Genomic DNA, 11,950 nt, shown 5'->3' with positions numbered 1-11,950 from the left:
GCTCCTACAAGGAGAGACAACTGCCCCCCCCCCCCCCCCCCATTTTTCAGTGTGGGGATGCTGATACACATGACACTCCAGGCACTTTAACTAGTGTGGCTCTGATGCCGCATTTGTTTTACAAGTACATTCAGTTGTGATAGGGTGTTACTTAGTAGTAGCCAGGAGTGGTGGGGGGCACAGACTTACAGGCTTGCCTTCTCAGAAGGGAGTCTTGTTCCCCAAGATGTGCTAATTTTCATGACTAAGCTCTAAAATTTTCAGCTGGATCTGGATCATTTTCTGAATGATGATTAAGTCATTTTAGATTAACAGCCCATCTTGTGGAAGTTGCATAAAAATGTTATTGGTAAATATCTACAATTCAAAAGCAACAGTGAAGAAAGCTTGGGTTTGTATGCGTTTGTATAGGATGGGCTGGAGGAAGATGATCCTGCCTCAGATGTGGGTTGGTCTAGATCGGGGCGGGCAAAATGCAGCCCGTGGGCCGAATGTGACCCGCCAGGCCACTCCATCTGGCCCTCAGGGCCCCTTAAAATTTTAGAAAATTAATATTTATCTGCCCCTGGCTACTTGTCATGCAGCCCTCGATGGCTTGCCAAAACTCAGTAAGCGGCCTTCCACCTGAAATAATCGCCCACCTCTGGTCTAGATGACCTGAGGAGGTTCCTTCCAGCCCCACTTCTCTATGTCTCGAACCACAGCATTGTTTGAAAATCCTCTTTGGAATTTGAAAGCTAGAACCCAAATTTTCCATTAATGCCCTGAGGGGCTAGAGAAGGGTAGGTTTAGGACCTGACGTTTCCTTTGAAGCCACTGGGCTCTAAACATCTTCGGTGAAAAAATGATCAAGACTTGAGTTTGGGGATTTTGTTTGCCCTGAAGTGCTGGGCACCTGCATCTCTGATTGACTTCAGGCAGACTTTTGGGTGTCGAACATTTCCATTTAACTGTTGAAACCTGGGGCTGGATCCTGTGCAGCTCACTGCTCTCAAATAAACGGTACTATTCCAGAAGTCCCACTGGAGACTGAAGGAGACTGACTTTCACTATTGGCATGTTATGAACTATAACCTAATGTTCCTGTCTTAAAGACTAATCCTGTTCCTAGTGAATTCAGTGGGGATTCGCCACGGATTTCAGCGGGAGCAAAAGTCAGTCCCTAACTTTAAAATGATGGAAAACCTACTTGAACAACACAACATCAGACATTTATGATTTTGCAATTACCTAGTTCACACTTCGTTTTTTCATAGCTTTACACTCCCGTCTGCCTCATAAACAGATTGCCATTTACTGAAAACATTATTTTAGGAGTTAATGAAAATCATGATTTGCTGTAAGAGAGAATAAAAAAGCCATCACTAATGTAACTTTTGGGTTTTATGGGAATTGAGATGTTGAAAGGGAATGGATGTTCTTGCTGATAAACTCTCAGTGATCCAGCGATATGCTCAACCCGATTGCATTTCAGAACTTGCCCTGCTGTCATCTTTCCCTGTGACGTTGTGCATATTTAATTCTTTATGGAAAAGCAGACAGGAAGCTCTTTGGGTAAGTTAGCAACATGGATCTTTGTTGAAAGTATCTGATGCTAATAGCTCTGCAGTCTTGTTTCTTAAAGCTAACTAATAACGAGTCAAAGTTCACTACCATTATATCATCAGCTACAGCATGTTACCCCAGTGCCTAGATTGCTAATTTTGTCACGTGTTTCATTTAGTAAAATGTAGTAAGTATGAAAATAATTCAGTTCTAGGTCATTTCTCATAGTTTTTGCATTAAAGTGTTTTGGTGGTTGCTGTTTCGATAAACCCACAAACCTGTTAAGTGGGCCCATGCAGTTTAAAGATGACTAATATTTAATAAAGCTCAGATTTGGCTCTGTGTATTCCCTGCCATCAGTGAATATAAGATGCAGATTTAAAGTACATTTTTCTTGCCATCTGCATAGACATGTTAAGGCAGAGATAAATCTGTGTGTGCACGGGTATGTGCATGGAACATGAAAACAGAGGTAACATGATGAATAGTTTCTTCTCCCCTAAAGAAGGTCAGTTGAGGCAACAATTTGTCTAAAGATGTGGTGCAATTTTTCAAAAGCATCTAATACTTTAATAGCACAAGTCCCATAGATTGTTAATGGGACTTTGCTTCGAAGGTACTTTAGGTACTTTTGAAAATTCTCCCCATAATCTTTATCCTGTGTCGTATGGTCTGTGATTTATCCCACTGGGGAAGAGTTCTTCCTTGGAAAAATCCACTGTCTCATGGTAGACAATTGCTCATTACTGAGCTAATTCACGTTTCTAGAAGGAAATATTTAAGGCTCAACCCTACAAGTGGTGATGTACGGGAAAACTGCTGCAACTGGGCCGCTCTCTCATCGTGGAGCTACTCTACTCAGCTGCACTCTGCCTGGGTACAGCTGTCTGTGCTGTCAGGTATGATATTGGAGTTAAATGCATTTCATATGGAATTTAAGAACATTTTATCGCCCAAATAATTAATTTTTAAATATATTTCTGGAAACCGTGTCTGGAATGGGTTGCATTGGTTTATAAATCAGGTTCACAAATCCATATAGTCTATAACAGGACCGCAACATTATACAACTCCTGCTAGCTGTAATTATGTCACACACAGTGAAGCATGTGGTTGAAAAGTTGGAAACCTATCTGGGGCACATTAAATGCATTTGAGGCTAGACATTTGGAAAGTGTATAAAAGTGCCCAAAGCTTGATGGGTACTCAAAAAGCTAGCCAGAAAAAGGGGTATTGTGGAAGTGCAATTACAATAGAAAATAGGATTATAAGCTGTGTTTTGAAGAACAAGGCCTACTTACTTGAGCCTGCGAGAAGAAATAAAACTAAGCCATGCTTTCTTTTTTTCCTCTCCCCAGAAAGAAAAATGTCTAATGAATGTCTCATGTCTGAAACACTGGGCTGGATTCATCAAAGGGAGTTAGTAATTACCAAATTGAGAGAATCATGAAGCGCTTTTCTAAATTTGAAAGGCTCATCAAGAATAGATCAGGAGCAGGCAAAATTAATAGTTATGAACTCATTTCCATAGAAATGGACTTATTAGCAAGCATGCCAGCTGCCTAAAATTATAAGGTCTTTTCCTTCTGCTTGCAGGAAATCATCTTTTTTTATAAAAGTAATTTTGACTTTATTTTTTTTATTGCTTTTCCAAACTGGGGTTTGGGAAAGTTCTCGGGCAGTGGCTTAAACTGGACAAAAGAAAAGGAAGGAGAAGGAAGACGTAGGAAAGGAAAGAAGACAACAAGCATTGTATAACCTCGGATGCCACAGGATCTTTCTGTGCGGCAACTTGTTCAGAGAACAATAGAACATGTGGCAAGAAAAAGTTGCCAGGTTTTAACAAGAGTGAGTTCAATTAAAAATAGGATTTAATGGCTAATCATGGCATGAGTCGAATTCTTCTTATTTGTTGGTAGCCTGCCGGCTTTCATAGCACTTTATCCTCACTAGATACCTAAAGGATATCTGTAATTCAGCAAGCAGGAAGTCCAACCTCTAAGAATTGGCCATGACCTACAGTGAAGGCCAAGGAAAAATCAAAGATTTGCCATGACAGGGGAGAATTCCTTTTAAAGGACATGATATAAAGGACTGGCATGTAGCTAATCCCCACTACCAGAGAAGGGGACTTTAAGTCTCAGTGTTATGATTTGTAGACAGAAGTTCCCTGAGATTGAAGAAAGTAAATATTTGACTCTTGGGGTTTGATTCTGATTTGACTTCTCAGAGTTTTCTCCCTTTATTTCAGTGGAATTGGTCCTGACTTACACTAGCATAAGTAAGAGATGCATCAGGTATCCAGTCCCTTAAATTTAGGGCTTTCATAGCTCCCGATGGGCATGTCTACCATGCTCTGTTATGGAAGACAGTTAGCATGTCGCAAGACTGTGGGCGCATCTACACGAGACGCTTACTGCGCATTAGCCTAATAACGCTTGCATGGTAGTGTAGAGGTTATGAAGCGTGCTAATAGCCTGCCGCTCAGTGTTAATAGGCTAATGCGCACTAAGCATCTTTAAAAAAAACCCGTGCTCCGGCACTAAACTAAATGTCCTGTAACTAAGGTGCATTAATGAACGTGTAGACGCCTGCATGAAGTATCAGTCTTCCTGCTGGAAGAAAGAGAAGAATCTATAGGTGAGAAAGAACAAAGACTGCAGGAACAGTCGAAAGACTATGGGCCACTGAATTTTATTCTTCAAGCTTTATCATTGGCTCGTTATAGCCCTAACCTGGGAAGAGACTTGAAAGACAACTGAAGATTAATCATATGCTTTTCCGTCAGGGACTTTGGGCCTCGGATCTCATAGCATTTGGCATTGCTCTTAGGGCTTGTCTTGAAGGGGGAAACAATGGCCACAGTCTTGGATGAAATTTGGAAGTAATTTGTAGGGCTGCGGATGAATAAAATACTCCAGGGGCTGAATGCTAGCGAAACCTAATTAGAACATGGTGAGTCTGGCACAAAAGTGTGGCTTTTCTGGCTGTTTTCCGAAAGAAAAAGAATATAAAGTTGGTGTTTTGTTTTCAGATGCTGATAACTTACCGTGCATTTAAAGTCCCTCAGAGACAAAGTGGGAAGTGTTTGATTAATGGGACAGGATTTCTTTTTCTTTAAGCTGTTGCAGGAAGTCTCCTTGTCAAACTGGGTCACCATTTCTCCACTATGTTGTTCTTTTTGTGTTTCATAGGTCTCTTTAAAGGGTGAAGGAGTGTGTATGATGGATCTAGGAATGTCTTTGGTAGCCGTGTCGGTCTGAGAATCATCTCTGGACCAAGATTTCTGGAGTTTTGCATTCCTATGATGGATCTAAACTTCTCCGTGTATGAATGGCAGGGGAGGGGAGAACTGCAAAGACTTACTAGTTCAGAGGGGCATATGCTTTCCTAGGTGACAGCCTACTTCATCCGGTACTATGACTGGACTGATGAAGTAAGGCATCATCTATGAAAGCTTATGCCTCTGTGAACTGGTTAGTCTCTAAGGTGCTACCCTGCTGTGCCTGACTTCAGATGAACATGGCTACCTACCCTTTTTTTTTCCTCTCATGTAGGGATTAAACTTTGATTCCAAGATATGGCAGTCTACAAGTCTGTCTTTAAAAAAGGTGTGGAATATGTAGCTATGCAATTGTGATGCTTCGGTCACTGTGGGTGGCACCTATACGCGTAATACAAGCTCTCATGTTTGAACTGGCAGAAGCTATCCCCTCCCCGGACGGTTGCTACAGTAATCGATAAGGCGTGGACACAGACGTACTCTGCTAGAGGCTTTGCTTTTGTTCTTTTTTGCTGTTGCCTTTTATATGAAATCCATCATTTTGAAATGAAAATGTACAGGAGCTCTTTGGGCACGGACGATGTAACAAGGGGATAATCAAAAGAATTGTGGACTGAGCACAAAACAGCTCCTGACAGTGTGACATGATGAAATTGCTCCAGCAGCTCCGAGTTCGACCGGCCCAATAGCACACGGGAATACCACGCGCTCCTTCTAATTACTTTAGAGACGACTCTCTGAGCAGACCCCAAGAGTTTGTCCAATTTTTTGAGATGGGCTTGGAAACTTTTGCCGTGGATGGTTTGGTGGGATTCAATATTGGGACATTTTGTATCTAAGTCTCCTCTGAATTTAATTCCTGATATGTGGGCTTGCTTGGGTTGTGAAGGTGTAAAACTAATTGATAGAAGCAATGAGCCTGGGACCACGCAGCTGAACTCTCAGTTGTGGTGACAACGTTTTTTCTGCAGAAGTTAAGACGGCTCTAATTGCCACTCTAGTGTTGCATAATGTAATTTATCTTATGGGTCTTGTTGGAGCATAGGAACTGCCATTTATTGGGTCCATATTGCCCGGTATCCTGTGTCACACAGCGACAGAGAGTGGATAGTGAAAGGAAGAGTGAACAGGGCTTTTCCACTGTTCCTCTCCCATCTCCAGCCTCCAGCATTTCAGAAAGTTATGATTCAGAGGCTGTATCCCTAACTCCCGTGTTCAACAGCTACTGATGCACCTTTCCTCCAGTAATTTGTCCAATCCCTTTTTGAGTCTTTTGCGTATTGTCTAGCTCAGTGATTCTCAACCAAGATGCTGGGACACCATGGGGGATCCTTTGAAGGGTGCGGCGAGGTATGAGGAGATAAGCAGGATAAGCACAGGCTCAGGCTTGTCCCTGCCTGGTCGTTCCCCCATCGCCACTGCCTGGCCCCTCTGCAGGGATGTAAGGACTGTAATAAATGTTAGTTCTTGAAATGCCGCTCGATTCACCAAAATTTTGGAAGGGGTCTTCAAGTCTAATGTGTGGGGGGGAGGCTTTGAGGCTAAAAAGGTTGAGAACCATAGGTCTAGCAGGACACCTGAAAGTTGCATTTTTAGCTTCTAGCCTTGCCTGAAGGTAGATATAATCCTTTGTTAAGTTGGAAAATATTTGTCCCCCAGGTACTGGAGTATACATTGGAGGTGTATGTTGTCAGAATGAGAACATAAAAATCAATAATCTGTGTTCAGATTTTCTCCTTTACAATGTGACTTCAAAAGCATACAGTAAAAAATAAGGTCTGCCTTTGCGCATTCACAGCATTTTTTGGAGAGAGATGAGCGTGAAAGTCTCTGTTCTTGAGAAGGAGCTCCGTTCCTTTGTTTCAGTGGAGAAGCCCAGGGAGGTATAACCCAGGTGTCAACAGTTTTTGCCAGCATTGTTTTTCTGATGGTAGTAGTCTCAAGCATTTGGGTCAAATTGAATTTTTCTAAAGGTGGTATTTTAAGGTGGTTATGGGTGTGGAAGCTAAGCATTTGCAACGATAGTGTGACCCAGTGGATCGGGGGCTACGTCTGTCTGATCGGTTGTGTTATTCTGGTCAAGTCTCTGTTCCCCATCTATAAAACAGGAGCAATGAGTCGTATGCTCCTTTTGTAGGCTGTTTTTGGTTGCATGGATAAAAATAGCTGAAGGAGGGAGGCAGACACGGTTCTTTGGATAAATCTGATATCTTTTATTAGACAGGAGGGAAGCACTGTTATTCCAAATGAATCTTTGCCACTGATCTGATCTATAGTATTGGATAAATCCAGTGATTGTTTGGTTCTCTATAAACTGAAGAAAAGACTATCTACCCAACAGGAATGTCATGAGGATTAATTAGTTGATAATTGTATAATGCTTGGCCACAGGAGAGCACTGAATGATGGTGGTATCAGTAAAAGCAGAAATAATTCACAAATGCAGCTGTGAGGACTTTGCATTACACCCATTTCTCCACCCTTTAACTTATCCTCGAATGAGAACTGTATGATGATCATCATACCATTACCAGTCTGCCTCGCTGACAGGAAGAATATTTTCATGAATTGAAAATGAGTATAATCTAACCCCACTTTTTTGTCCTGTATAATTTTCACACATCCATTTTTTTTTTTCACAAAGATAAAGGCAAGCTCGTGTTTGAATGCCAAAAAAGAAAAAAAAAATTGTTGAGAGCTTGTTTCTGGTGCAGTATGAGGAATGAACAAGTATCTTGCTGTTTCAGGGCATCAGTATTTGTAACAACAAAATGGTAATGATGTTAGATTAAATAATTTAGCAACATCTGTGTTGCGTGCTTCCCAGGGTCCAGGCTTTATATTACAAGTTCGGAGAGATTACATAGAATTAATGTCTGAGTTTAATGGGAAACATGCTTCCTTTTCAGAACACTAAAAGATAGATTGTAAGCTCATCTATAAAATATAGCCATTGCCTGGCGGGTTGTTTGATTAAGGCTTTTATCAACTTCCTGGGGTCTGCATGTTGAATCTGATAATAGTGCTTCTGTTGCGGGGGTGGGGGCAACGTTGCCATTTACTTTGTTCCTGGCATTTTGTTGTTTCGTTTTCAATTGTACCTGAATGCCGATTTTGTTTTCCAGGGCAAACGTGTCCTTCCATGAGATCTTGCAGATGGATTTTGAAATGGACAGTAGCAGCAACCTGACAGGGGCCCAGCAAATCACCTGGCAGGTGGAATACCCCAGAGAAGAGACTGTGAGCGAACTGGTGGTCTCCGAGATCTTTGTCAGCCAAACGACATTTGCAGGAATCGTTCCTCTTGCAATGGTAGGAATCTGCTCCTCCGTCTTTCTTTTACAACGTTCTTGGTGGGTTTTTTCTGCATTTAATGAAAGACGGCCCAGTTTCTAACTTGCTATTTCCTAGGCACTATGCTGCAAGTGGTTTAAATGCAACCCCCCTCCCCCCCCCCCCCCCCCCAAAAAAAAATTTAATAATATTTTATATACCTGATATACCATAATGGCTCCTTGGAAACCATTAGAGTCTATTGTGTACATTCTTTTCCATTTGTGGATTATCGGCCTGCTGCATAGTAATAGCTCCTTTGGAGCTGTTGTCTGTTGTATTGACACAACTGCCATGCATGTGCGCTGAGGCTAAGTGTTGCAATTAGTTATGACATTTTCATTTAAATAAATTAGCATGCGTGTGTAGGAAACTTTATTTCTAAACCAAACAACTGGGCCCTTTTTTGCCTTTCTTTTCCCCAAAGTGCTCAAATGTACCAGTCGAAATCACAGACTAATAAGCTACAAAATGTCAATTTAATAAAGCACTTGTTTTGAGATGTAGAGCAGGGAGATGTAATCATTTCTAAAGGTTTGGAGTTAGGCCAGGTTTCCAAGGTAAAGTATGGGGCATATGTTCATAAAGCTTTAACCCTACAATTGTTATGCAAACGGCTACTTACATATTCAAACACAGTTTTGTGGGGGCCGTTGGACTTGACTGTAATTCTCTTGTGTTACTAGAGCTTTTTTGCTTGATGTAAATCAATTATTTCACTGGAGTTGCCCTGGTATGAAGCTGCAGTTACAGCGTGGTGAACTGGACCCTGTCAACAGAGATGCCTTTGAAAGTCTGACCTAAAAAAAGTTGAGGGATTAGTTTGTTTTTCTGATTAGTTTAATGAAAACTAACTTAGATGCTGGATGCTAAATTTCAATCTACTAATAAATTTTATTGCCATTTTTCTTAAATCCTGATCAAGGGAGGGAACTTTTTTGATTTTCTTGCTGCTCTATCCAATAAGCAGCAAAAATGAAAAGTCTCTTCTGAAGGGATGTTACTTTGTGCTGCTAGGACAGAAGCAAAAGTGGATGCTGGTTAGAAAATTAAGGACCTAGGTAGGACTTATTTCTCATTCCCTCTGACAGTCCCTAAACTAACAGGGTGTGATAAAGGGAGCCTTACAGGTAGGAGAGTCCTTACTGGGTATTTTTATGGTGACTGGCATGGAGCATATCAGTGGTTGGTATGGAAGAAGATGAATCAAATGCTCCTGCAATGTGGATGTGATGATGTCAAGTATTAGCAATGATTCAGGTTGTCAAAGCAGGTAGAGCGTGGACAATATCACTCGTAACAAAACAGAACTTGTTTCAAATAAATGGTAAAGTATTCATGTTATTAGCAGTCCTCCTGATGTAACGTAATTTGGGACCCACCCAAAAGCCCAGCGATGACCTTTCAAAGGTGCAGGATGCAGATGCGGATCAACATTTTACAGCCAACCTTGCTGTCTCTGTAATAGCCACTCTCAATCTAATTACTGTCATTGCAGCTGGGACCAATTTCAGATATGAGATCAAAACATTTCAGATTCTAATCCGAGTAGCAGAACTGAAAAATTCAGATTTGGAATCTCATCTCTTACATGATAGCACAGTGGAAACAAGCTGCAGTATAAGATAGTGTTCTTAGTATATATATTTTTTCTCTTTTTGGACATCTCTTAATATTTCTTAAGAATACCATCCTCCTTGATGCTCTGTATTAGATTGGCCTGGCCTGAGGCTGACATGAGGCTGAGACACCAGTAGCAAGAGCACTGGCTTGTGTTTGCAGTCCATTGCCTCTCATTTGCCCATTTGGAGTACTGCTTATTTAAGAGTTACTGTATGATCCTGTCTCTGGTCTTACATTGCCAAATGAAGAACAAAAGCCAGCGTACCACGGACTGTTCAATGAAACCAGGTGCCACTGAATGTTTTGAAATTTCGCTTCAAGAGTCACTCGATTTTTCTCATCGCTAATAAATCGATTCAACTGTATTTTCCCTATCGTTGTCCAAATTGCACAACATCTGTAAAAACAAAGTCCTGTCATCTCATCTATTTGTCCCTTAATAGAATACTACACAAAAGCACCAAAATGCACTAACTTTCAACTTTTTTTTGAACGCAAGGTACCTGTGGTTACCTTTATTTATTTACCGTGGGATCAGGTACTTTTATAGGGCTTCCAAAATCCCCCTGCCTCGAATGATAGTTAATTCTTTGCAGTGCATCCATTTTGATGTATTAATATTGTATTCTTGTAATATTGGTGCTGCACAAAACCAAACTCCATGCAAACAGATTGCTTTCCAGGCTGAGTATTGAGGTGGATACAGCCATGGTTTGCTAGTGGCAGTTGTTTCCAGACCTCTGTATATTTGTGGTGGAGGGGAGGGGAGGAGAGACAGCATTGACTTTAAATCTTGCAGCATGTCGGGTTCTGTCTTAATAAAGATTTAGGCTCAAGTTAAATTAATGGATCTTTCTTTTGGCCATAATAAATAAACCGGGGGCTCTTTTTTGTGGCTGCATCTCGCTGTTGCAGGTTGCAGCTGCGGCTAGGCTGAGTCCTAAGTACATCTCGAGGTTCTTCATTGCTTTCTTAAAGAAAAAAAAAGAGAGAAAGATGCTCCTTATGATTCATTCCCATATTACAGTGTGGAGTTACTGACAGGGATCTTTTTTCCATTACCTAATTTGTTTTTCTTCTAGATAATGTAGGTGTGGCAGCTAGCATGTACTCATTTGAATAATAGTCGGATCAAAAGACCTGATTTCTTGCTTCAGTGGGTTTATGAAGTACTTAACATCAAATCTGATGTTTTTTAACATTTATACTTAGAAAGCTTGGAAGCGTGTTCGTGTTTTAAAGACGGAGTTGATTTCTGCATGTTACGCAACACAGAATTTAGCTCCTTAGCTGCAAACTGTGCCGGCATTGCCGCAGGTATTGTATATAACCTCTGGTCTTTTAGTTTAAAATCAGCAGTGCATTAATGAAGAAAGCTTTTGACAGGGACTTCACACAGTCGAGCAGCAATTTACTTTCATTACTGTTAGTCACTTTGGGTGCTAGAAAGAACAACTAATGGCTTAAATACAAACTGTACATTTTGAGTTCTGAAGGAGGAGGGAGAGAAAAAAAAAGCCATGTAGCATATCTGAGTTCCCTATTGGTGTGGGTGGCACTCAGCTTTCAAGTGTACTGTATCGTCATGTGAAAAGGAGATGTGGGTGCAGAGAGCTCAAATGATTGCACAGATGCAAATGCAGAAAGCACTATGAAAAGGTCATTAGGAATTAGCTGGGAACTTACCAATAAATAAGAGGGTGCCTGTTTCCGTGGAAGTAAAGGAAAAACCCAAATGAAGAAAAGGAGTGGAGTTAGGAGCCCCCTGCTCCTGCCAGGACCAACGCCTCTCAATACAACTGAATGTGGAAATCAGCAATGAATTGGAGCACAACACCGAGAAAGCAATTTATAACGCACGTGAAAAGTTAAGCTTCTCAGTTTGAACCGATCAGCCCCAAAGGGCAGGTGGAAGCTTCAGCTCACACGTACTGGTAGGGATAAAAACCTGTGTTTTTGCAATCTGCTAGGAACTTTTGAGCTGCGGTGCTATTGTTCATTTAAATTCAATAACAAGGAGCTGACAGCTGTAGTTAATAAAGAACTGGAATTCTACCTGAAGGATGACTTCTTGTTTTACATCAATGCCCGACAAACCTATATCCATCTTTCTTATCTGGGTGTTCTTTGCACATTTGGATGGATTTCGGAGCTTTCCTGGTGATG

At 41.2% G+C, this 11,950-nt stretch overlaps 1 protein-coding gene across 3 annotated transcripts in view; it reads left to right on the top strand.

Annotated features, from left to right (window-relative positions):
* The window catches only part of TMEM132B (transmembrane protein 132B), a 301,506-nt gene that overhangs the window by 182,933 nt on the left and 106,623 nt on the right, over window positions 1-11,950 (top strand). For all 3 annotated transcript variants that reach the window (XM_014518020.2, XM_014518014.2, XM_025197775.1), the window contains one exon: window positions 7,954-8,140. In XM_014518020.2, the coding sequence (XP_014373506.1) occupies window positions 7,954-8,140 (187 nt within the window). The remainder of the gene's footprint in view (window positions 1-7,953; window positions 8,141-11,950) is intronic.

The sequence above is a fragment of the Alligator sinensis genome, unplaced genomic scaffold (genome assembly GCF_000455745.1).
Source record: "Alligator sinensis unplaced genomic scaffold, ASM45574v1 scaffold628_2, whole genome shotgun sequence".
NCBI classification, from domain to species: Eukaryota; Metazoa; Chordata; order Crocodylia; family Alligatoridae; genus Alligator; species Alligator sinensis.
Note: the sequence above shows the minus strand (reverse complement) of the source record. Positions and strands in the feature narration are given on the sequence as shown.